This window comes from Orcinus orca, chromosome 16, assembly GCF_937001465.1.
Source record: "Orcinus orca chromosome 16, mOrcOrc1.1, whole genome shotgun sequence".
Classification (NCBI taxonomy): Eukaryota; Metazoa; Chordata; class Mammalia; order Artiodactyla; family Delphinidae; genus Orcinus; species Orcinus orca.
In genome coordinates this window covers 41162491-41184610 of record NC_064574.1, presented here as the reverse complement: position 1 = coordinate 41184610, position 22120 = coordinate 41162491, and the positions used below count along the sequence as shown (strand labels likewise).

Genomic DNA, 22120 nt, shown 5'->3' with positions numbered 1-22120 from the left:
TAAAAGAGGTAATCTCAAATACAAGGAGAATACAGAGCTGGTTTGGAAATAAGATAAATATGACAACAATTTCAGGAAATCTTCCTCTCAGAAAGTCTATTTGTGTACCTAAAATTAGCACCAATACTCCAGAAACAGTGAAACAATAAGATGGTTTGCAAGTGACGACAGCTTTGGCTGAGATTAACAGCAAGCTATGTAGATAGAATCATGTGGCTTTGGAGCAATCCACTTGTATGATATCTAGTAAATACATATCTCAATGATCAGACATATAGTGATCTGCTCTTAATAACTGTAAGCCATTCCTCCAAAGCTATGCTTTATACTAATCATTTTCAAGAATAAGGAATTTGTCCTTTGATTTGTAATTAAGTCTCAGAACAAGCCTTAGATACTGTTATCTCAAGGTCTGAGCATCCAGGACAGTAAGCAGAAGCGTTTCTCAAATTGTTTCATTTCCAAAGATAAACTGTTAAAACACATAGCTTAATTTAACATTAGTGGATTGTGCCTTTTGAAATGATCCTGGCCCTACTCATCACTATGAAGATAAAAAGCAACTATCTACAAGTTTTAGCTTTGTCTTGGTAAGTGCTTTCTCAGATTTAATGAGCTCTTACAATGCACCACTTTACTGAAGTCCATAATAGCAAAATGAGGTGGGTCCCATGTCTCCATCTTCATAAATGAGAGAACTGAGGCTCAGAGAACTGAAGTTCTTTTCCCAGGGCCACACACAGAGTATCTATCAGAGGGAGAATTCACTCTCTGCTTGCTCTAAGTTTGCTTTTTCCAAGGTCCATTTTAAAAGTCTCTTTTTGCATTTTAAAACAAAGTGAGAAGGGTGACAGGGCATTAGGGAGTGGGAAGGGGTCAAGGACACAGCCTCCATCAGCTGGAGTTGGATCATGCATCATCTGCATGGCCAGACATGAAAGCAGAGAAAAGGTTAGAAAGTAGGGATCAGCAGGCTTTCCATTTTGCACTAGCCAGCTGTCTCAGCCCATCAGTTGTGGCCAGGTACTAACCCTGTTCTGAACCACAATTTCTCCTCTCTTTCCTGGGAGGCCAAAGGCGTGCTTTTTTCTCAGTTTTTAAAAAATCATCTTTATCCCAATCCTGAAAGTGTAACAAGAGTCTAACTTGGATGCTGGGGAAAATAAGGGTGTATCAGAGGGTGGGCAGACAAGCAGGCAGGGAAATAACCACCTGATTTTTTCTCTTTGATTTCTGTCTCAAGTCCTGTAATGACAGATCTCACTCCACTGCAGTATGTTTTGGAAATATACTTAAAAGGGATATGTGATTATTTTTAGGTACATTTTAAGTGTTGACTAATAAAAGGCAAATATCAGAACAGAAGAGCAGTTTAATATAGCATTTTTAAAACCATTCAGTATTCTAAGGCATCCATGACTTGCTATAATCTAATTATCTCTCCAACACCCTTTGGAATTGTCCAGAAAGATGTGGTACAGTTTCTAACTGGTGCATTAAGCATCTGGCCTGACTTCACAGAATTACAGATAGCTGAATACGTACTCTCTCTATATTTTATTAACATCCCAGAGGTTCACGTTAAGATGTAGTACTGATGTGCCCTAATTTGCATCACTACCTGTTGACAGAAAAAACTAGGCAAGACTTGAGAGGGTCCACAAATACAAAAATCTTTTAAAGATGTTTTGGCAATTTAAACAAAACTTTGGCTTAAAAAAAAAAAAAAGAAAGAAAATAAAAAGAGCAGCTTCAAGTTTATAAATTTATAAAACATGCTCAAGTTTCAGCATGCCAAATCCTCTAAAAATGAGCTAATCTCCAGCATCCGTTAATTCCTTCTCAAACTAAGTGTCCAATTTTCCTTCAGATCATACCCTGGCCTCCACTCTCAGCCGTGTGTCTGAATGGGGTTGACCCTACCTACAGCTCTTACAGGGGGCTTAAGCTCACCAATGTATCTCCCCATCTTCCTGTAATAGGTTCAGGAATGAGCATGTGATCAAGATTAAACAAATGAGAAAGAGTGAATCATACATCTGTGCATGTGTAGGAGCTTCTGGAGGTGACCTCTCTTCCCCTGAACACTGCAATGTAGGAATGTGATACATGGAACTGTCACTGCCTAAGGGAAAAGCCTGGAGCTGCCAAGGATCCATTGTACGTGATCTAAGGAGACTGCCAACACTCCTTTGCCAACACTGGAAAACCCAGAGCCAGAGAGAAACTTTTTTGTCGACATACTTTAAGCCACTGTATTAAGCTTTACCTGAAGCCAGCCAGACCATACATTTGAACTTCTCAGTTACATGAACCAATAGATTTCCAATTGTTGATCAGATAGTAAGGCTTCAGCTTTCAATCACTTGCAACCAAAAAATTCTCAACTGATAATAAGCCCAAGGCATTTAATATACCAAAAGCCTGAGCTGATTTTGTTGGTTGGTTTGCTTATCAGACAACTTTGAAGACTTTATTCTCAGGAAGAGTGGTGAGGGGAAGAAAAATCATCAAGGATGTGTCTTTCTAAAACCTAAGAGAACTTTAATACTTTCTAAGATTAAATTTCCAATATCATAGTTGGAGGTGGTCTGGGGGTCATCTAGTCCTACCAGCTTCTTTTACAGGGAAGTTTTAACAAATTTGTGTACAATGAACGAGTGAATGAGGAAGCTTAAGTTTAGGCAGGTTGGAAGACCTCATTTAAATTGTTCCATTTCAGCTGGGAGTTGTTTATAAAAGAGGTTTAGTGGTGGTTGTTGTTCTCACTTGGATACACTAGTAAATAGTAAAGCCTGGGAAACCTGATTCCAAATCCAACCTACCCTGTCCTCCATCAGGGAACATCTCTTACCCTCTCACAAAAACAGAAAAACACAAAGTTCTTCGATATGGCCAGTTTAGATGGTCTTAGAATTTTAAAATTGGAATATGCTAGTGGAGTTCATTTTCCGGCCAGTTCTTTACCCTCTGAAACACATTTTCTCATGTACAGTGTTAGATTCACAGGCTAGCCCACAAAACAGAGCAAAATGCAAAAAAAAAAACGACAAATGCCTTTTGAATCTAAAACATCTACTAGAACTCAACTAAGTTCTAAATCCTGAGAACATGGGACCATGAAATGCATGAAGACAACAGAAAAAAAAAATTAAACAAGAAAATATCCTATTTGCCTACCTCCTCCCTCATTTCCTGGCTATTGAACAACAAGAGTGTGAAAAAATCTGTCATTGGTCCTCTCTGACCTCCCTTTGTGCATTCTTTTACCACTTCTTAATGTCTCCTTTTTTCAAATGCTCAGATGCCCTCATCTTAATAGAGGCAGTTACCATTCCTTTGGTACTTACTATGAGTCAGGTACTGAGCTAACAATTTCAGAAATATTTAGTAATTTGTCTATAGTCATGTGGCAAAGCCAAGATGGAGCCCAGGTATGCTAGACTGTGAAGGACATGCTCTTAAACATTAGTCTACACAGGTGAGTTCCTCCACTAAGAGCTGAGTTCTCTCTGCTGTAAGAATCAGGGCCCCCATTCCTATCACAGCCTAAAGGGCTTCTCACTGAAAACTGTCTGCCTTCCTTCCTCTCCTACCAGGACAGCCATCCCCTTATTGTAGGTAATCTCCCTTAGGTAACAAAGGAGGAAAGCAATCTGAATTAACTCAGGGTAACTCTATCTTTTCAGAGGCGGTCCATTTTATTGCAAAAAAATGTACATATTATTATAAGTTCGCCTCCAACTGGCAGAATTTCAGACAGTTGATAAGAGGAAGAAGTAAAAACAAGAACAAAAACAAAAACAAACGGAAGCAGCAAAAGAGTATATATTTTTGGACAGGGTGCGCTGATAGGAGCTATCTCAAGAGTTTGCCTCCAAAGTTAGCACCTCTAGTACAGATCACATTTTTCATAATCTCTTGCCTTCTTCTATATTTTAATCCACAACTTAAAAAAAAAAAAGAAAGAAAGAAAGCAACAATACATAATTGGCATTCAGTAAGTTCCTGCTGCCTTTATTTGCCATGTGGTGAAACCAAACCCCAGAGCAGATAATATGAAGTCATGGCAGGCTAGGGAATGGAAACCTCAGAACTCCTAACTCCCAGGCCAATATACCTTCTTTTAGATACTGATAACCAAAATTGTCCATTTATCTTTCTTTTCTGTTTAAGGTCTGCCTGAATGGAGACAAAACTGATTAAATATTGATATAAGCCCATAGGAATTTGGCCAGGCAAAAAGTTCTTTTTAAATATAATCAACTCCCAACTGAAAATAGCTTCTAGAAAGAATGCTTTCATAAAACAATTTAATCCATGTGTTTATTTTGCAGTAACAGGAAGAAAATCCACCCTTTAACTGAGAGATTATCTGTTCGTCCCACCTCCCTTTCCTCCAAAACTCCAGCAGCTGCATCTCAGTTCAACTTTTGCTACCTAACATTTCTAAGAAGTTGGCTTTTCAACAGACGTTAGAATTCTAAAACTCCTGTATTTAATGGGTCCACCCTCAGAGGCCAATAAAAGTGCAATCATAGAACAATAGGGGTCAGTATACCTCTTATCAAGAGTTCACCTTCTACTGTGATATCATTCATTCTTGGAGAGGAACTCAGAAGGTCAAACTGCTATCAGAGAAACATGTAAATAGATAAACTAAACGAAGCTAATGAAGAGACCATAATCAAACACTCCTGGGAAAGACAATTAGCTGGCCTCCTTCAGAAATACTCAGAAACTTTTTAAAAGTAGGAAGGAGAATGCTGTGAACCTCTAAGAATAAAACAAATAACATTAGTTTAAGGAAATTGCCCTCCAGGTAAATATAAAAGCAAAATTCTTTCCAATAATATTAAAAAGTGAAACGCACTTAGTGGAAAACTTATGAGCCTAAAGCATTTGTTGACCGAATAGCAGAAACCAGTCTATGAAAATCATAATTGAAAATAAAGTCTATAATTCTGCTGATTAGACACAGACACTATAAATGTCTATGTCTTCCACTGTCCAGTGTTTATTCATATACATAAATTAAAATACAATAACTTAAATACAAGCAAAACTACCCCTGAACAGTTTCTTTCTTCTTAAGATGTTTGTATCTCAACTCATGTTCAGAGCAAAAACATATCAGAAAGGAAAATACTCTATTTAATTTTTCAAAACCTTTTTGTTTTAGGGAGGATGCCTTAAATACAAAAAACCTACTATCTACTAGGTTCTAAAGAAGATGGACAAATAGTGGGAGTATATGAAAAATACTTTCACTTCTTAAAACAAATACATATAAAACAATAACTTATTACCTCCAGGAAAAAGAACTGGTTACCTTTTTTTTTTTTAACCTTTTGGCATTCCTGTTCCCTTCCCTTAAATAAATCAGTTATTTATTTGAAGCTGCTTTCTGTTCATTTCTCAAATAAATATTCACTGCTGGGGTTACTAGCCTTCACAATTATAACATTATTGTAACTAGTCAAAAATGAAAATAATATGATTTTGCTTAGCTTCTTTTTAATACAGATGGCTTAAAAATAAAAAGAACCAGTGTCTTTCTATTGTAATCTTATAAATAGCCTTCTAACCGTCTTGTATTTTTTATAAGCTTCCTACCACTCCCCTGTTGTAGTAAACTTCAGAAAAGGTTGCGATTCCAAAGGGCTGCCTACCAACTGAATGGCATCCTGGCCTCGGCAAGCTGAGCGCCTCATTCTGGCTGCTCTCACTCCCTCTAGCGATGGCAAAGCTCATCTGTCTGATCACCCAGTTACCTCACTGAACGAGAGCTTGGCGAAGTCCTGCCCATCTATGACATCACCCCCTTCTTCAACCACTGCGAGGTGAAGCTTTAACTTCAGACTTGGAGGTGGGCTGTGCAGTAAACTGGAATGCTGTCCCTTGCTCGCTCCTCAGTGGAGGCGTGATCTGAACAGGACCAGCTCAGCCTGCAGCTGCCGTTGGCTTTGTGTGGACTGGACGCCGAGCTGGGCAGAGGGGGAGGGTTATTACTCCAATTCCCAGGCAGTGGAATTACAGCTAGAGCGGCAGAACATATGGGATTGCTTTTTCTCGCCTTCCCGGTAAGTGTTTCCCATGTTTTTCCTTATGATTGTCCCAGAAAGTTTGCTTGGTTTTACTCTCTAGAAAGAAATGACTTGGTATCATGAGGCATCCAAATACGAACGTTTGCTCTGTCACCAGGACGAGCAATGTATGTGCGTGCAAGCCAGCAAGGAAAAATTGGACTGTTACAGCCAAATGCAAGAAGTTTCTTGAAACCTTTCTTTCATTAAAAAAAAACTAATGATAAATGGCTATTTTCTGTCTCGTGTCATTGCTATTTGAAAAGAGCCTTATAGAATACATTAAGTTGGAAAGTTAAATGTTAGATGTTAAAGAGTACGAGGCAGATTTTTTCACAGAGAGGAAAGCGAAAGGTCTTGCTAACTTGGTGTGTTCTGTATGTGTGGTATGATCACCAATTGCTGCTTTTACAACTGTGAAAGAAAATCAATAATCCCTCAGCCCATAAGTACGCAGTACATGAAAAGCATACATCTTGCTCACAGCTAGCCCAGCTACTCCTGGAGACTTATGTGCCTCTGGAAGGATTAACAGCTACACCTAGATTTTAAAGCTTGCACTGCTATCCTGCCAGAGCTGCTTCAAGCATTTCAGGCTTGCAAATCTCAACTAGTGAACTCAACTCCGAGGAGGGGGAGACTCTCTTACAAACCATATCCCCTCTCCAGAAGAACGCCAAAAATCCATTGCTTGGGCAAATGTAGTATGTGACTAGCATAGTAATTGGCAAAGTCTACTCAGAAAAACTAACAAAGCTCAGCCTGGAAGTTAAGCCTGATGTATGCAGGGATTTCAGTGTGGCAGGGGGTAAAAAATGAGTAGAGCCCTCATCAAGTGGGATATGCAGAGTATCCATTCACTTGCAACTTATAATGGGAAAATCTTATATTGAAAGAAATATTTTTATACAACAAAGCTTTCCAAAAGTAGTTAAAGGTATCTTCTCAAGAAAATTTTTTTTCAGTGAATTAGATCTGAAAGAAAATGGTTGCATAGAGGTAAAAAAGTACAACAGGCCTATATTTTCTCAATATCTGGGGGTTTGATTGTTATTTATTTATTGAGAATTTAAAAGATTTTTTAAAAGCCTTGATATGTGCCAATCATGGGACCAAATTCTCCAATGGTTTTAACAATTAACTATTTTAAATTTTCTTAATAAATCTATCTGCTCTAAAATGCACACATATGTTCCTTCGTTATAGCAGGAAACATGAATAAAGCCACTAGAAAAGTGCTTCAGCTGTAGCAATGCCTTTCATTTATCCCCGACAACATAGGAATATCCTGATCAGCATAAACATAAAGAATGAATTTGTCTGTTTTCAGATAGGACCACTTATGTCTGCCCCAAAGTGACATATGACAGATACCCATCTCTCTTGAAATGAGTAAAGAAAGAAATGAACCTTTTAAAAGTACTACAAAATATTAATATTACCGCTACTACCAATATTAATGATAATATGCCAGGTTTTAATCTATAAGAAGATTAAATCAGAGATATGCCACTTAGTTTGCAGATACATGTGTGTGTATACACAACATATACACACACATACACAAATACATACATATATTAGCCTGAAATAAAAAACAGCGTTACAAAAACATGATTGCATGTATTTTAAGTAGGAAAAGCACGTCTAATTTCTTTTTTAAATAGAGCACTGCCAAAAATATATCTAGTCCAAGGATCAGAAAAGATATTATTGAACGAATAAACATAATGAATTCATTAATATTGTGTATAATACTATCAGTTATTAATTAGGCTGTATAATACTATCAGTTATTAATTGGGCTTTTCATTCCCCCCCCATTTTAACTCAATTATGGTTAGGTTCAAAATGCCCAATTAAACACTTCCTAAACATTAACGTTTGTGGAATATATAACTGGGCAGCAAGTAAAGTTTTTACAAAAAGAAGAAAAACAGTAAGAAAATTTGTCATAACTGAATGTGGCAGTAAAATAGAAGGTATGTTTCTTTTGCTTTCAAGTGTTAATTAAGGAGCCTCCAATTCCATCGAAACTTTTTCAGAGCTAAATGAAGTGGTGTGAAATAAATTTGGTTGAAATCTTGTGGCTGTCAGACTTTGTTAGCAAGCTATTAATTATCTTTACCCCAGTTTCTTCTCTAGACTATATTGCCCAATCAAATAGAAACTCCAATTACATTCAGCACCTCCTGCCTAGGGACACAAGACCCTAATGAACACTCAGTGTCTCCAGATGAAAAATACAATTTTCATCTTTAAACATGCAAGTGCACTGCAGAGAGATTTGTCTCTGCTCTTCTTGGCCACACACACTAGGGCTTCCTCTTCTTTCTGAATTATTTTGAACAATTTTAAACCCTACAAAAATCAGTAGCAGAGAACTTGCCTTGTATTAATGTCACATGAATGCTTCTTTATGCTTTTATTCTAGATATGCCAAATGTTCATACCAACATTAAATTAAATCTGGTCATTAGAAAAAAAAAATTGGTTTAAAACTGCCATTTCAGTGGATCTTAACTTTTCCCCCTATTTTTAAGGTGGGTGGGCTACATAACAAAGAATGTGTTTAATGCCAAGGTCCAAGACTAACTTAAAAATTTTGATTAAACCCCCTTAAATATTCTTTTATTCAACCAGTTTATTTTAATAGCATTATAAATAATTGTTGACAGTCAAATGAAGACCACTATAAATGAAGTCAACGAGAGAAATAAGATTCAGTAAATTTTTCAAAGCCTGTAACTTCTTCCCTCCTTTTCTCCTCAGTCCCCCTTGCCTCCTACCCCCACCTTTTGCCCCAGAGGCCTTTACTGTTCTTCTCAACGGGAGGCTTTGTTGTAATTAAACCAGAGGAAAACTGGCTGGCAGCAGCCAACATCTGACTTAGGGCTTCTGAAAGCAGTGTTCTGGTAGAGTGTACCACCCCCCAGCGGGCAAAAACTCTACAGTAAATCTCTAAGCAGTATTAATTCTCCAAAGTGCCTTTTTCTCTTCAGAGCATTAAAAGGGCCTTTTCTCGACTCTTTCTAACATTCCACCATTTCAAAAACTTATCACAAGTCAACAAACAAATTTCCATCCAGGAGATGGTTTGTAAATAAATGTCTTCTGGAAAAAGCCTTCTGCCGCTGAAGAACCGAAATAGGAATATACATTTCAGAAAGCATTTTCCAGTTTCAGAATGCAGATCAACATCGCGAAATTTGGTAAACCATCACACTAAAAAACAGTCTGAAAGCCATGTTTATATTGCATAGGAGAGCAGGTTTCAGGACTTTGACTTGTCTGTTGACAAGAACACCAGAGAAAACAGATTTTAAGTAAAAAAGAACGAAATGTAATCTAAGCAGCAGCTAAAGTTTCATTTGTTTAACATATGCATAATCTCTTTTCCTAGCCCCCAAATCAAGTGTCAGGAATGTATAAAAAGCTCTCTCCAGGTATTAGTCTGCTTAAATGAGAGAAAAGAGAAATTGCTCTCTCTTGATGAGACAATGACAGCTTTTGTTCTTTATTCTTTCACTTTTCACGTGCACAAGTTACCGTGGCAACTTTGAAAAGAAAACCCAGAGACCACATTTGGTTAAACACCATTTTTAAAGTGTGCCACTGGACTGTGGATTGATCAGTTTATGTGTTGATGATTTTCTTCCTCTTCATTTGGTTTAAATCAACAATACTCAACTCTGACATGAAAAAAACAAGGTGTTTTTTATGATTATGGATGTTATCATCCAGCCCAGTGCTTGGCACACAGTAGACCCAAATATTTGTTCTACTAGAGTATGGAAACTTGAATATTAGAAATTTAAAGCATATCAACCAAATTGTACTCACAACACTGAAAAAGGCATTTCAAGTTTGCAGTGGGAAAATGTGGTTTAACAAAGATAAGCATAGTTTTAATTGCAATTGCTTAAAAGTCAATGCAAACTTAAAGCTTGTCCCCTGCCCCAAGCTCTCTACTGCTCACCTTTACCAACCTCTAAATTAATATCTTATTCATTCTTATAAGCCATGGTTTTCTAACTCATTTAGTCTGGCTTAATATCATAAAGGAAGCAGCCTTCACTATGATGAAAGATAACATCCCAGTTTCCCTTTTTGTTTTAAGGATGCTCAGTTTAACTTTATAAGCCAAAACAAATGAAGCAGAATTAGATTCATTTATCACAAACCTATTGGGGAAAAGAACCAGTAACATAAAAGGAGAAAGTAAAAATACTTTGCTTTGGAACTTTCATCCCCTATTTGCAAAAATGAAACAAACCTTACAGGCCAGAAAATAGTCTGGATAAAACTACGTAAGGAAAGGCACACTTGCTTCTCTGCCTCTCAGCAAACCCTTCAGACTTCATGACTCTCAAGAGGAGAGTTAGAGGTCCTTCTGCTTGCCTGGCATTAAACAAAAGAATTGGAACTTTCCTGAAATCTGATGATCGTGGAAAATTTAACTACCAGACAGGCTGCTTAGAAAGCATTTTGCTGTCACTATCAACTAACCTGATGTACTCCAGTTTTTCAGTTTAACCATCCACGTAGTTTATTTGAAATATCATTTGTCATTACAAAGACTTAGCATTCATAGGTTGATCATTTTGTTGAGCTTTCTAGCAGCAATTTAAACCTTCATGAATAAATTACTTTCCTAATACTCCAAATTATGATTGTATAAATTCCAGTTTACCTAGAAATATTCACAGACTTGGATAAATTTGAGTAAGCATACGTTTTCTTCAATCTCAAGATTTTACTCAAAATAATAATGCAATTAACTTCGATTAAGAGTTCTACATGCCTTTCTACTTTTAGATTTAATATTTTTAAAAGTTTCCCAGAGAGTTAAGAGACCCTGATGTGAGGCAAAGCATTAAAAAGAAACGAAAATCTCAAAACTCTATACTCGATTTAAGATTTTTTTAAAATGAGCAATGATTTCAAATCAAAGTCCATTTAAATCAAAGGGAGCAAATAAAGGATTTAGGAAGTTAGCACTATCAACATATAATCTTAATCTAGGTGTTCAAAACATGAGAAATACCTTGTCATCTCAAACATTCCCACCTCCAAAATATTGTAGTAGCAAAGAAGGACTCATATAAACATGTAGATTACCTCAAGTTCTTGACTTTATTTAAATACCAGTTTTCTATTCAGATACAACTTCTTCAATTATGTTAGTTTTCCTAAACTATCTCAAAATGATAGCATCTTTATCTATTTACATTCTTTTAAGTATATCATGGAAATCAATTGGAGGCTTCTTGCAGATGTGATTACATTATAAATGCATTTTTAAAAATCCACAATTTTTATTTATAAAGATAAACTGAATAGGAAAATCCATATTAAAAATCTGATTTACCAATGAGGCGATTATGTTTTTCTTCTTTTTGCTACAGTTCTGCTATATACTGAAGCAATGATACAATTTTAAAAAAATTTTAAACATTCCTTTAAATAACCAGGGCTCCATTTATGTTTCCCCCCAAGTTACCCCATTAACAATATTTTTCTAAAAGATCGATTCCTTTTTGTTCAGAAGTAATGGCCTCTTTCAAGCCTATGCAGACATAAAGGCTCTGAAGTCAATGTTGTGGAAACCAGGCCACAGTGTCCATGCCAGTGGGGATCATTTTTCTTTTCATCAGTCACATTCAACTACAATGTCTTTATGTGCGTGAATATGTAGAGCCAGCTCGGAAAGAGGGAAGTGTAAGCATGGGGGCAGGTTCACCTATTTTAGATGGAAAGACCATTACAGCCTCTAATATGCAAAATAAAACAAAACTCTTTAGCACTATAGGTTTTAAATATAAAAAGTCAGGAGAAGATATAAAATATAAGATATAAAACACAATCAAGCATGCATTGAACTGTTTGAGCTTAAGTAAAGGGAGTAAGAACTTGTGAAGGAAGCTTCATTTTTCAAAGAGTATCCTTCTCTCCAGAGAAACATGCTTTATATTTTTGCCTTTTGTTTTAACGCAGTCTGGGGAGAAAAGAATGGCATTTTCCAAGAATTTAATGAGATTTCAGGCTTTCTGTTAATCCCACATTATTACCACTATTGTATTAATGGCAATGTGAGTTTGCATATCAAATAGAGCAGAGGAAGCAGTTTCACAAATGTAAAACAGAAAAATAAACAAATTAATCTTCCTTCTTTTCACACCAATTTAGAATATTTTTTCTTTCTCTGGGCTAAAAATATGAAAATCAATACATATTCTTGGAGCTTGAATTGGTGAAATACTTACAGCTCAGCTACAAGCTTTAGCTCTGGTTATCATTATGATCATCACCTTGCACATACTCTAGGCTGACCAACGATTTTTAAATTCCCATTCGTCAGATTAATCATTTCAACTTTAGAGTATGTCCTGGTGTATGAGAAATGGCCAGCTATTGGCAACATTTTAAGCAGGTTCTCACCTGTGATTTTTATAATGGTTTTGATTAGTTTTTAATGCAGTTCAACAAAAGTAACTGTTTTTTAAATTGCTTTAAATTTTTTCTTAAATTTACCCAATTACTTTATATGTTGAATAATTTTCAAGCTTAGAAAACATTTACAGAAGATACTTTTTAAAGTAAAATTGTAATTATAACTTCACAGCTTGCTTTTCCATTTTCACATACCAAGAAAGTAACAGTTTTCAAGAAAATACTCCACTGAAATTCAACAATAATGAGCAAAACCCTAAAGGCATCACTGTAAAACCTCACATTAAACAATAAATCACTTAAACTTTCCTTTGTGGGCACTTTGCAATATTCACTAGAGACTACTTTATCCATCTGCTAACTGCTATTTTGATTTCAAGTTGCCTAAATAATAAATTAAATGTATCTGTAATTTTTTTTCAGTTTTCTTCTGTTAATGCAGTCTATTAGTGTTGATATCTGGTGACAAACTAAAAGAAATCAAACTTTCAAAGAGAACCAGAAACACAAATTTTGGCCTTATTTAACATTCACTTTCAGTAGTGTTTCAATTCTGGAACAGATGCTATCCTTGTTGGATGCTAGGTAATTACTGGGGGAGAAGCAAATTGCTTCCACTTTCAGGGTCAAATATTTCCATGATACCTTAATGAACCCTACTTGTATAGAAAGCCCCTGAGTGGGTGACTTTGCATAACAGATACTGATCCTACCCACCTCCCCTGTCCACCCCAAAAATTGTCATGCATATTAGATAATGAACAAAGCAGTCATCATTAAAATCTTGAGTCTCTTTGGTAAAGCCTTAAGCCCTTTCAGAAGTGAAAAAGACAGTCATTGGAGATTGGCATGTTGCTGTCTGAACCTAGAGAGAAATGCCTTGTCAGCTTTTGATATGCTTTCCTAACGGTCATTACAAGGAGACATTGAAATAACTTCCTTTCTGTCCCAAATACAGTTTCTCAAGTTCAGTTTGCTAAAAATTGTATTCTCCTGAAAAAAATACTATGACTTGAACTTCTGTGCTGCCTTTTGGCCAACAATACCTGAGTAACTTGAGTTTCAAGATCATCAACTAGCCCTTAAAAACACCTCTAAGGAGGAAGGTCATAGTGTCCACATTCTGCAATTGGGAAAATTGAGGCCTGCAGGAAGAATTAAACAGGGCACTGGGCAAATCAAAAGATTTGCTTCTAAAGCAAACCCTTTTCAACTCTTTAAATTGTAGATTGTATGACTTTGTAAAACTATGTTCAGAAATGTCTAAAATGTTACCATGGCATTTCTGTCAAAAATCCTTGTTATGTCTTTGTTCACCTCTTTGATGTGTACTTGTTTTCTTTTTAAACATTTTATCATTTTCTATCTAAGATTTAAAAGTGAATTTTTAAAGACTGGTCTGACCTGAATTCAAAATCCATGGAAGGGGCTTACTGCCTCTTGAATGAAGCTTTGCTTCTGATTTGTTGAACAGTCAGTTAACAATAGAAATTATCTATTTGGTGACAATCTCAACTTTGGCTTCCACTTTATTTATATAAATGGGAAGTAAAAGACAAAGAGGTCATCTTATCCCTTTGCAACAACTACTATGACGAAAGATGTGTTGCTTAAAGAAAGAAGTGAAGTTAAATTTCTAGGAAATTTCTCTAGTGTGTTAATGTTCATTGTTAATAGTTCATTAAAACATTTTACTTTCACAGGAGATGCTCAGACCCAGTGTATTTCAAGGAACAGAAACATAAAGGAAATCTAGTATGCTTCCTTTTTTTTTCCCCATGAAGAATATTTGAATTAAGTTTTTTTTTACCTCTTGAAAGAATACCTGTTCTTTCATAACCTGTGACTGCACCAGCTATTCTGAGAAAGCAGCAAGAAGCAAAAGCTGGAAATAGCTATTTCACAGCAGGTAATCACACCTCAGGATGTAGCTACTGTACAAAGTTTATACTTGGATAATACTGGATGGGAATAAAGGTGGGGGGTAACTGCCTGAAAAACCTATTACTATACAGGTCTTAGCATCATGAATGGCTTTCTTCATGAGGATCTGAAGTTACTATCTCTGACCACATTGCACAGAAGAGCCAATAAGAATTTCAAAGAGAGCAGTTTCCACTAAGGGAATTAAGCTACACGAAAGGAACCTTCACACAGAAACTCTATAAGAAAGGAAAAAAAAATACATAGGAAACCATGTGTTCTACATAGTAACAGGAAACTGAATTGTTTCTGGTCCCCACTTTAATAAGCTTGCCCACCATGCTGAACCGCAGCTGGAATGTTCATTGACAACAGCAAGCCTGATCTGGAGGTGTGTGCGGCATAGGATTACTTGAATAAACAGTGAAGAATATTTCCAAGGACTAAACAAGAGTTTATAAGTCCCAGCCCCTCACCAGGAAAATAATATATGCGCATTGGATTTTCACTCACGCAAAATTTACCCACATCGTTCAATAAGGTAGGAAAAATATTAAAGTCTTTTATCTTCATGCCTGAAATTATAAAGGCTAATTAATACCTAAAGGTGCTGAAGAAACTATATTACACAATAGATCAGTACAAATCTATAATTCTCCAGCCATGGAGAATGTTGAATAATATTTTAGATTAGAACTTGAAGAAAGATAAATGCATTGTGAAAACGTGTTATGAGATAGAATGTAATGAAAAATGTTCATAAAGCCATTAAACCATGTAGTACAAAACATACAATAAAATGGGAGAAAGAAAGAGCTAGCTTAACATGAAATGGAATTTTCCACTTAGATTAGCTAGATGTATTAGCTGTATATCTTTCCTTCCCTAAAGTAAATGAAAAAGATTCCTTCTGATTTTCTTGCTAGAAATACCTATCTCACATGTTTAATATTAATAATCAAAGAAAAATAACATTAATAATCAAAGCAAACACTTGGCTTTACTGGGATTCAGGATCTCAAGCGATTTGTAACTATTCTTGAATAGTAAGAGAATAGATTTTTTTGACTACAAATTCTACAGTTGTGCAGTCTACGTAATAGAAAGCAGATATAAAATTTTCGTTAAGAACAGTAACGTTATTATCTTTAAATATAACAAATCATATTCATATGTGTCAATTCATTATGAATATTAAGAAAAAATTAGAAATCTGACTAGCTTGGTCAATGACTGGCTACAAAACTGATATAAAGTATTATGAAAATGCTTTAGAATATTCAATAAAACTAATTATATTTAACATTTCAAAGTCAGATAGATTTGGGACATAATACTTAATACCAGAAACATTTAAGGTAAAAAGATTATGTGATTGTGTTCGTTGTTAGCTAGCAATAAAACCTAAGCATGCCAAAAAAAAAAAAATTAACTAATAAAAGTGATTATAGATGTTGCAGTTTCCGTATCTATTTCAAATACCATTTTAAATACGCTGGCCTGATGGTTTTCTGTCTTTTTTTTTTTAACTCACTCCATTTTAGGGCTCTGAAACTACCTTGTGTAAAGACCTCAACACTGCTGACCATGATCAGCCCAGCCTGGAGCATCTTCCTCATCGGGGCTAAAATTGGGCTGTTCCTCCAGGTGGCACCACTATCAGTTATGGCTAAATCCTGTCCATCTGTGTGCCGCTGTGATGCCGGTTTCATTTACTGTAATGATCGCTTTCTGACATCCATTCCAACAGGAATACCAGAGGATGCTACAACTCTCTACCTTCAGAACAACCAAATAAATAATGCTGGGATTCCTTCAGATTTGAAAAACTTGCTGAAAGTAGAAAGAATATACCTATATCACAACAGTTTAGATGAATTTCCTACCAACCTACCAAAGTACGTAAAAGAGTTACATCTGCAAGAAAATAATATAAGGACTATCACTTATGATTCACTTTCAAAAATCCCCTATCTGGAAGAATTACATTTAGATGATAACTCCGTCTCAGCTGTTAGCATTGAAGAGGGGGCATTCCGAGACAGTAACTATCTCCGGCTGCTTTTCCTGTCCCGTAATCATCTTAGCACAATCCCCTGGGGTTTGCCCAGGACTATAGAAGAACTCCGCTTGGATGATAATCGCATATCCACCATCTCATCACCATCTCTTCAAGGTCTCACTAGCCTAAAACGCCTGGTTTTGGATGGAAACCTGCTGAACAACCACGGTTTAGGTGATAAAGTTTTCTTCAACCTAGTCAACTTAACGGAACTGTCACTGGTACGGAATTCCCTGACTGCTGCACCAGTAAACCTCCCAGGCACAAACCTGAGGAAGCTTTATCTTCAAGATAACCATATCAATCGGGTGCCCCCAAATGCTTTTTCTTATCTAAGGCAGCTGTATCGACTTGATATGTCCAATAACAACCTAAGTAATTTGCCTCAGGGTATCTTTGATGATTTGGACAACATAACCCAATTGATTCTTCGCAACAATCCGTGGTATTGTGGGTGCAAGATGAAATGGGTGCGTGACTGGTTACAATCACTACCTGTGAAGGTCAATGTGCGTGGACTCATGTGCCAAGCCCCCGAAAAGGTTCGGGGAATGGCTATCAAGGACCTCAATGTGGAACTGTTTGATTGTAAGGACAGCGCAGTTGTAAGCACCATTCAGACAACCACTGCAACACCCAACACAGTGCATCCTGCTCAAGGACAGTGGCCAGCTCCAGTGACCAAACAACCAGACATGAAGAACCCCAAACTCACTAAGGATCAGCGAACCACGGGGAATCCAGCAAGAAAAACAATTATCATTACTGTGAAAGCTGTCACCGCCAACACAATTCATATCTCTTGGAAACTTGTCCTACCTATGACTGCTTTAAGACTCAGCTGGCTCAAACTGGGTCACAGCCCAGCGTTTGGATCTATAACGGAAACAATTGTAACAGGAGAACGCAGTGAATACTTGGTCACAGCCCTGGAGCCTGATTCACCCTATCGAGTCTGCATGGTTCCCATGGAAACCAGTAACCTCTACCTATTTGATGAAACTCCTGTTTGTATTGAGACTGAAACCGCACCCCTTCGAATGTACAACCCTACAACCACCCTTAATCGAGAGCAAGAGAAAGAACCTTACAAAAACCCCAATTTACCATTGGCTGCCATCATTGGTGGGGCTGTGGCCCTGGTGACCATCGCCCTTCTAGCTTTAGTGTGCTGGTATGTTCATAGGAATGGATCACTCTTCTCAAGGAACTGTGCATACAGCAAAGGGAAGAGAAGAAAGGATGACTATGCGGAAGCTGGCACCAAGAAGGACAACTCCATCCTGGAAATCAGGGAGACTTCTTTTCAGATGTTACCGATAAGCAATGAACCCATGTCAAAGGAGGAATTTGTAATACACACCATATTTCCTCCTAACGGAATGAATCTGTACAAAAACAATCACAGTGAAAGTAGTAGTAACCGAAGCTACAGAGACAGTGGTATTCCAGACTCAGATCACTCACACTCATGATGCTGGAGGACTCGCAGCATACCGTGTTTCGGTTTTTTTAAACCTAAGGGAGGTGATGGTAGGAACCCTGTTCTACTGTAAAACACTGGAAAAAGAGACTGAGAAAAGCAATGTACTGTACATTTGCCATATAATTTATATTTATGAACTTTTTATTAAAAGTTTCAAATTTCAGGTTACTGCTGCGATTGATGTAGTGGAGAAGCCTGAACACAATTCTATATTTTAGTACTTTTTAGTAATTTGTACTGTATTTTCCTTGCAAATATTGAAGTTATAAATCATTTACTTTGTGTTCTACTGAGTAAGATGACTTGTTGACTGTGAAAGTGAATTTTCTTGCTGTGTTGAACAATCAGAACTGCGTTCACATGAGATCCTTGTAGTATAAGCACAGGCCATTTTTCACTTTGGTATTAATGTAAAAAAAAAAAACTGGCTGAATGAGAAAAATTAAATTTCAAAAGGTAGTTATGAAATAATGTTCCAATTATTAAATTTGTATTCCAGTGGTATTCAATAATCAAAATATGTGAAGTAATGGGCAATATCAGACTTGCTGCATAACTCCATTTTTACCCTAAGCAAATTAGATATCCTTAAGAAAGTAAACATATCTTCTGAACTGAATCCATCAGTTGGCATAAAAAGAGTGTGAAGTCTGCTGTTGTTAACGCCATTGTTAACAAAGCTTTGAGAATAAAGGACTTCACAAAAACAATACTGTAAGCGTGCTTCCAGGTTAGGGGGGAATCTGTACTTAGGAAAACATGAAAACATAGACTCGCATAGTGTAATGAACACAAATCTCAGAATTGCATTCTGGTTTTGCCTATACCATCCTGATTTTTGAAAAGTCAACTCTAAAGACACAATTGTTCATGTTTATGATGTTTTTATCATAAAGGATGTCAAAAAAAACTTACACACATTAAAAAGGTAGCATAACCATAAGCAATTCCCCTCAGCAATGAAGAGAAAGTAGTACTTTAAATGAGAATTTAAAAGAAAAATGAATACTAGAAATTAAACTTAGATCCGGTTTATGTGAAACATTTTAACACTGTACATAAACGTTCAATTTACGTTCACAATGATCAAGAATACTGCCCATTACTGTCACAGGTTTCCAGATATTACATAATTAACTTGTAATGTAACATTTCTTTCCAGCTTCCTACTGAATTGTGAGCTATTACTTGTTTAAAAACCTCATCACTTTTCTGTTGCCATGATTTTTTTTTTTCCCAACAAAAAACCAAAGTGCATTGTACGCCCTTTGGCCAGTCTTGTATGTGCCTTGATCCAACGCTACATGTATTCAGCTTTTAAAACTCGACAAATTTTTCATACTTCCTTAAATATGAAAAATTGTGGTCTTATTGCTGAATAAAACAAAAGAAAGGACAAAATAATTGTGCTTGCTTTTTCGGGATTATGTTACTATCACTAAAGTAGCAAACTGCCCAGCACATTAGTCCTAAGTACCCCCCTGTATTTTTCTAGGCATAAAAATAAATGTTGGCTACAAATAAAAAAAATAGCAATATCTTGAGCTTGTGTATCATTTTACTTAAGGGTTCAGCGTTTCATGCATAAACGAATATCCTAACAGTCTTTTGGAATACTCTTACAGAAAACTTCAGAAGTGGTTTTGTGACCTTCCAGTCTTTGTACACCGCTGCTGTTGTCCTGGTTGATACTTTAAGGTGGTTTTTGAAAAATTAATATTTTTTAAAATAGCTTTTTGGTAGTACGAGTTGGCATCAGAGGATCTGATATCCCAGATTTACCACTTACTAGGTATGTGAAAACAAACCATTTACTCTCCCTAGCTTAGTTTCCTTATGTATACAATGGGGCTATTAATACCACCCACCTCACAGGGCTGTTGTGAGGATTAAATGAGACAATGTGCTTGGAAACTGTACAATGTTCAACAAAATACAAGTTACTATTATTATGGTCAAGCAGAGTGAGCCATGTGTTCCCAGTGGTTTGTTACATATCGCTGCTTCTACTACTCTGCTAACAAATATCTCCAACTGCCTATGAAACCTCATTTATTCATTTGCCATCTTCAAATGTTTCTCAATACTTTCTCTTTTGATTTCCTGTTAAGGATAGTTGTTTTCTAGGGATAACTTAGCAAAGAAAATGTGATTAACACTGGATACAGGGAACATTTTCTGAAGGAAGTTTGACTTTGCTTCCACAGGTTTTGAGTAGTTTAGCTACAAGCTCTGACAGAAGTCAGGGAAAGGGCTGGATGGTTCTGTAAAGTCACTATACACCTGTGAGTTTATAAAAAGTCAAAAGCCAAGACTATTTTCCAGTTAGTATACCTTTCATGAGCACAGAAAATTTTATGTGTTCTGATACATGCATTTTAATTATTTTACCTGGGGTAAATCAGAAATATGTTTTATTAGCAAATAGAGAAAGCACTGAGAGGGTAAAAGTTTATTCTTTTACCTAGGCTTGCTATGAAATCCAAATACTTTGCTGAAATATATATATACTTTCAATAAATGACAAAACACAAATCTCCACCTTAAGGGACACTAAATTAATTACAGATACATATACATCTATCCTAAGCTAAATGTTCACAATTTTTACTGATCAGGTACTAACAAAGAAAAATGTAGGAAAAAAAAATTCAATCCTGAATATGCAGCTTATACATTTAACAAGAATACAATGGGGAAGCTACGAAAAAAATGAGGGAAAAATCACTCCCCTGCTGAACGTTTGACAAAAATCAAAAATTGCTTTTGGATGCAGGCACTTGTAACTGCATTAAATCACTGCACTTACACTCTCGTTCCCTATTAAAAACAACACTGTGTTCTTTCAGTGAGGCCTATTTGTTAAAAGTATTCCCCTGTGCCAAAGGAACTAGTAAAAAACTCTGCTTTACTAACCCCATTTTCTGAGTAAAGCACATTTTATAGGTACATGCCAACATGACAGTTTTCATGAAGAGTCCAAAGAGACGCACGTGCTTTAAAGCACCTGAAGTGTGGGTGTTAAAAAGGAACCAATCCACCACTGAATTCACTTTAAGATTAGCTCATCTGCCCCTGAAAACAGTAGTGGCACTTACAATTCTAATTCCTTTCTCCTACTTAGCATGATTAGCAAATCTTAATTTAGCATAGTGTTGGAATTGAAACTACTGTACTTTATGCTTTTGGACTATTGATTAAATTAGCAAAAAAAAAATAACTCATGATTATCAATCACTTTCTTAAGAACTTCAAAGTTCTTTACAAAAAAAATCTCAACAGCCAATGACCCTTACTGAGTGGTTTCTGTATTATAAAATAGTAGGAGCTTTGCCTTCAAGAAGTGTGCTGTCTAGAGGTTGTAAGGCATTAAACAAATAACCTAGTGAAAGTTATACTGTGACTGCAGTACAGACAAAATAATTACATCTATCTGGATGGATCAAGGAAGACCTCATGAAGGAGGTAAAACGAAACTAGGGCTGGTATTGAAAGACAGGATGGTATTTAAGGAGAAAGCAAGAAAAACAGATACTGGCCATGGAGGGAAAATGATGAACAAAGTCATGGAGGCTGGAAAACAGTTGCAGTGCTTCTCGATGCTGGCTTTGGTCAGAATCACTTGGGGAGGCTCTTTATTAATTTAACCAGGCTGCAAACCAGACCTACTAAATTTAAATCTCCCAGGTTAAGTTTGAGTATTTATATACTTTTAATTCCAAAGGTGTCTCTGCTGAGGTTGAGTACCACTGATTTAGCAGGTGTTTGTGGAAAGGCCAATAGTCCAGCTGAAATACAGGGTCCATGAAGGAAATAAAGCTGGACACATTTTTTTTTTATGTCAGGCTTTGTTATATTGTGTTAAGTGTGTTAAATTCCAAGCTGAGAAGTCTTCAGGATATTCTTTGGCAATGGTTGTTAAGCAGGTGCATAAATAATCAATACTTTAGGGACATTTTGTAGAAATAAAGAATATTGCATGAAGGAAAAAGAAGGAGAAACTGGGAGTAAGAAGACAAGTTAGACGTCTATGCAGTATTCCAGGCAAGAGGAAATAAGAGCCTGAACAGTGAAATAGGGTTTTTAAAAAAGGTGTAATTCAAAAGATAC

General features: G+C 36.3%; 2 protein-coding genes across 5 annotated transcripts in view; one reads left to right on the top strand and one right to left on the bottom strand.

Annotated features, from left to right (window-relative positions):
* Window positions 1-22120, bottom strand: part of MACROD2 (mono-ADP ribosylhydrolase 2) — a 1997895-nt gene that overhangs the window by 1663066 nt on the left and 312709 nt on the right. The window lies entirely within an intron of this gene.
* FLRT3 (fibronectin leucine rich transmembrane protein 3) lies at window positions 5847-19554 on the top strand. Of its 4 annotated transcripts, XM_033440349.2 has the most exons (4): window positions 5847-6083; window positions 14243-14448; window positions 14792-15003; window positions 16007-19554. In XM_033440349.2, exon 4 carries the CDS (start codon window positions 16050-16052, stop codon window positions 17997-17999), a length of 1950 nt encoding a protein of 649 aa, XP_033296240.1. In that variant the 5' UTR covers window positions 5847-6083; window positions 14243-14448; window positions 14792-15003; window positions 16007-16049; the 3' UTR covers window positions 18000-19554. The 4 variants fall into 4 exon arrangements, with proteins under 4 accessions (XP_033296240.1, XP_004276529.1, XP_004276530.1 ...); XM_004276481.3 differs by lacking the exon at window positions 14792-15003; XM_004276482.3 differs by having other exon boundaries at window positions 14243-15003.

What these genes read in the sequence shown, in the direction of transcription:
- FLRT3 (XM_033440350.2), top strand. Translation starts at nt 16,050, where the DNA reads ATGATCAGCCCAGCCTGGAGCATCTTCCTCATCGGGGCTAAAATTGGG.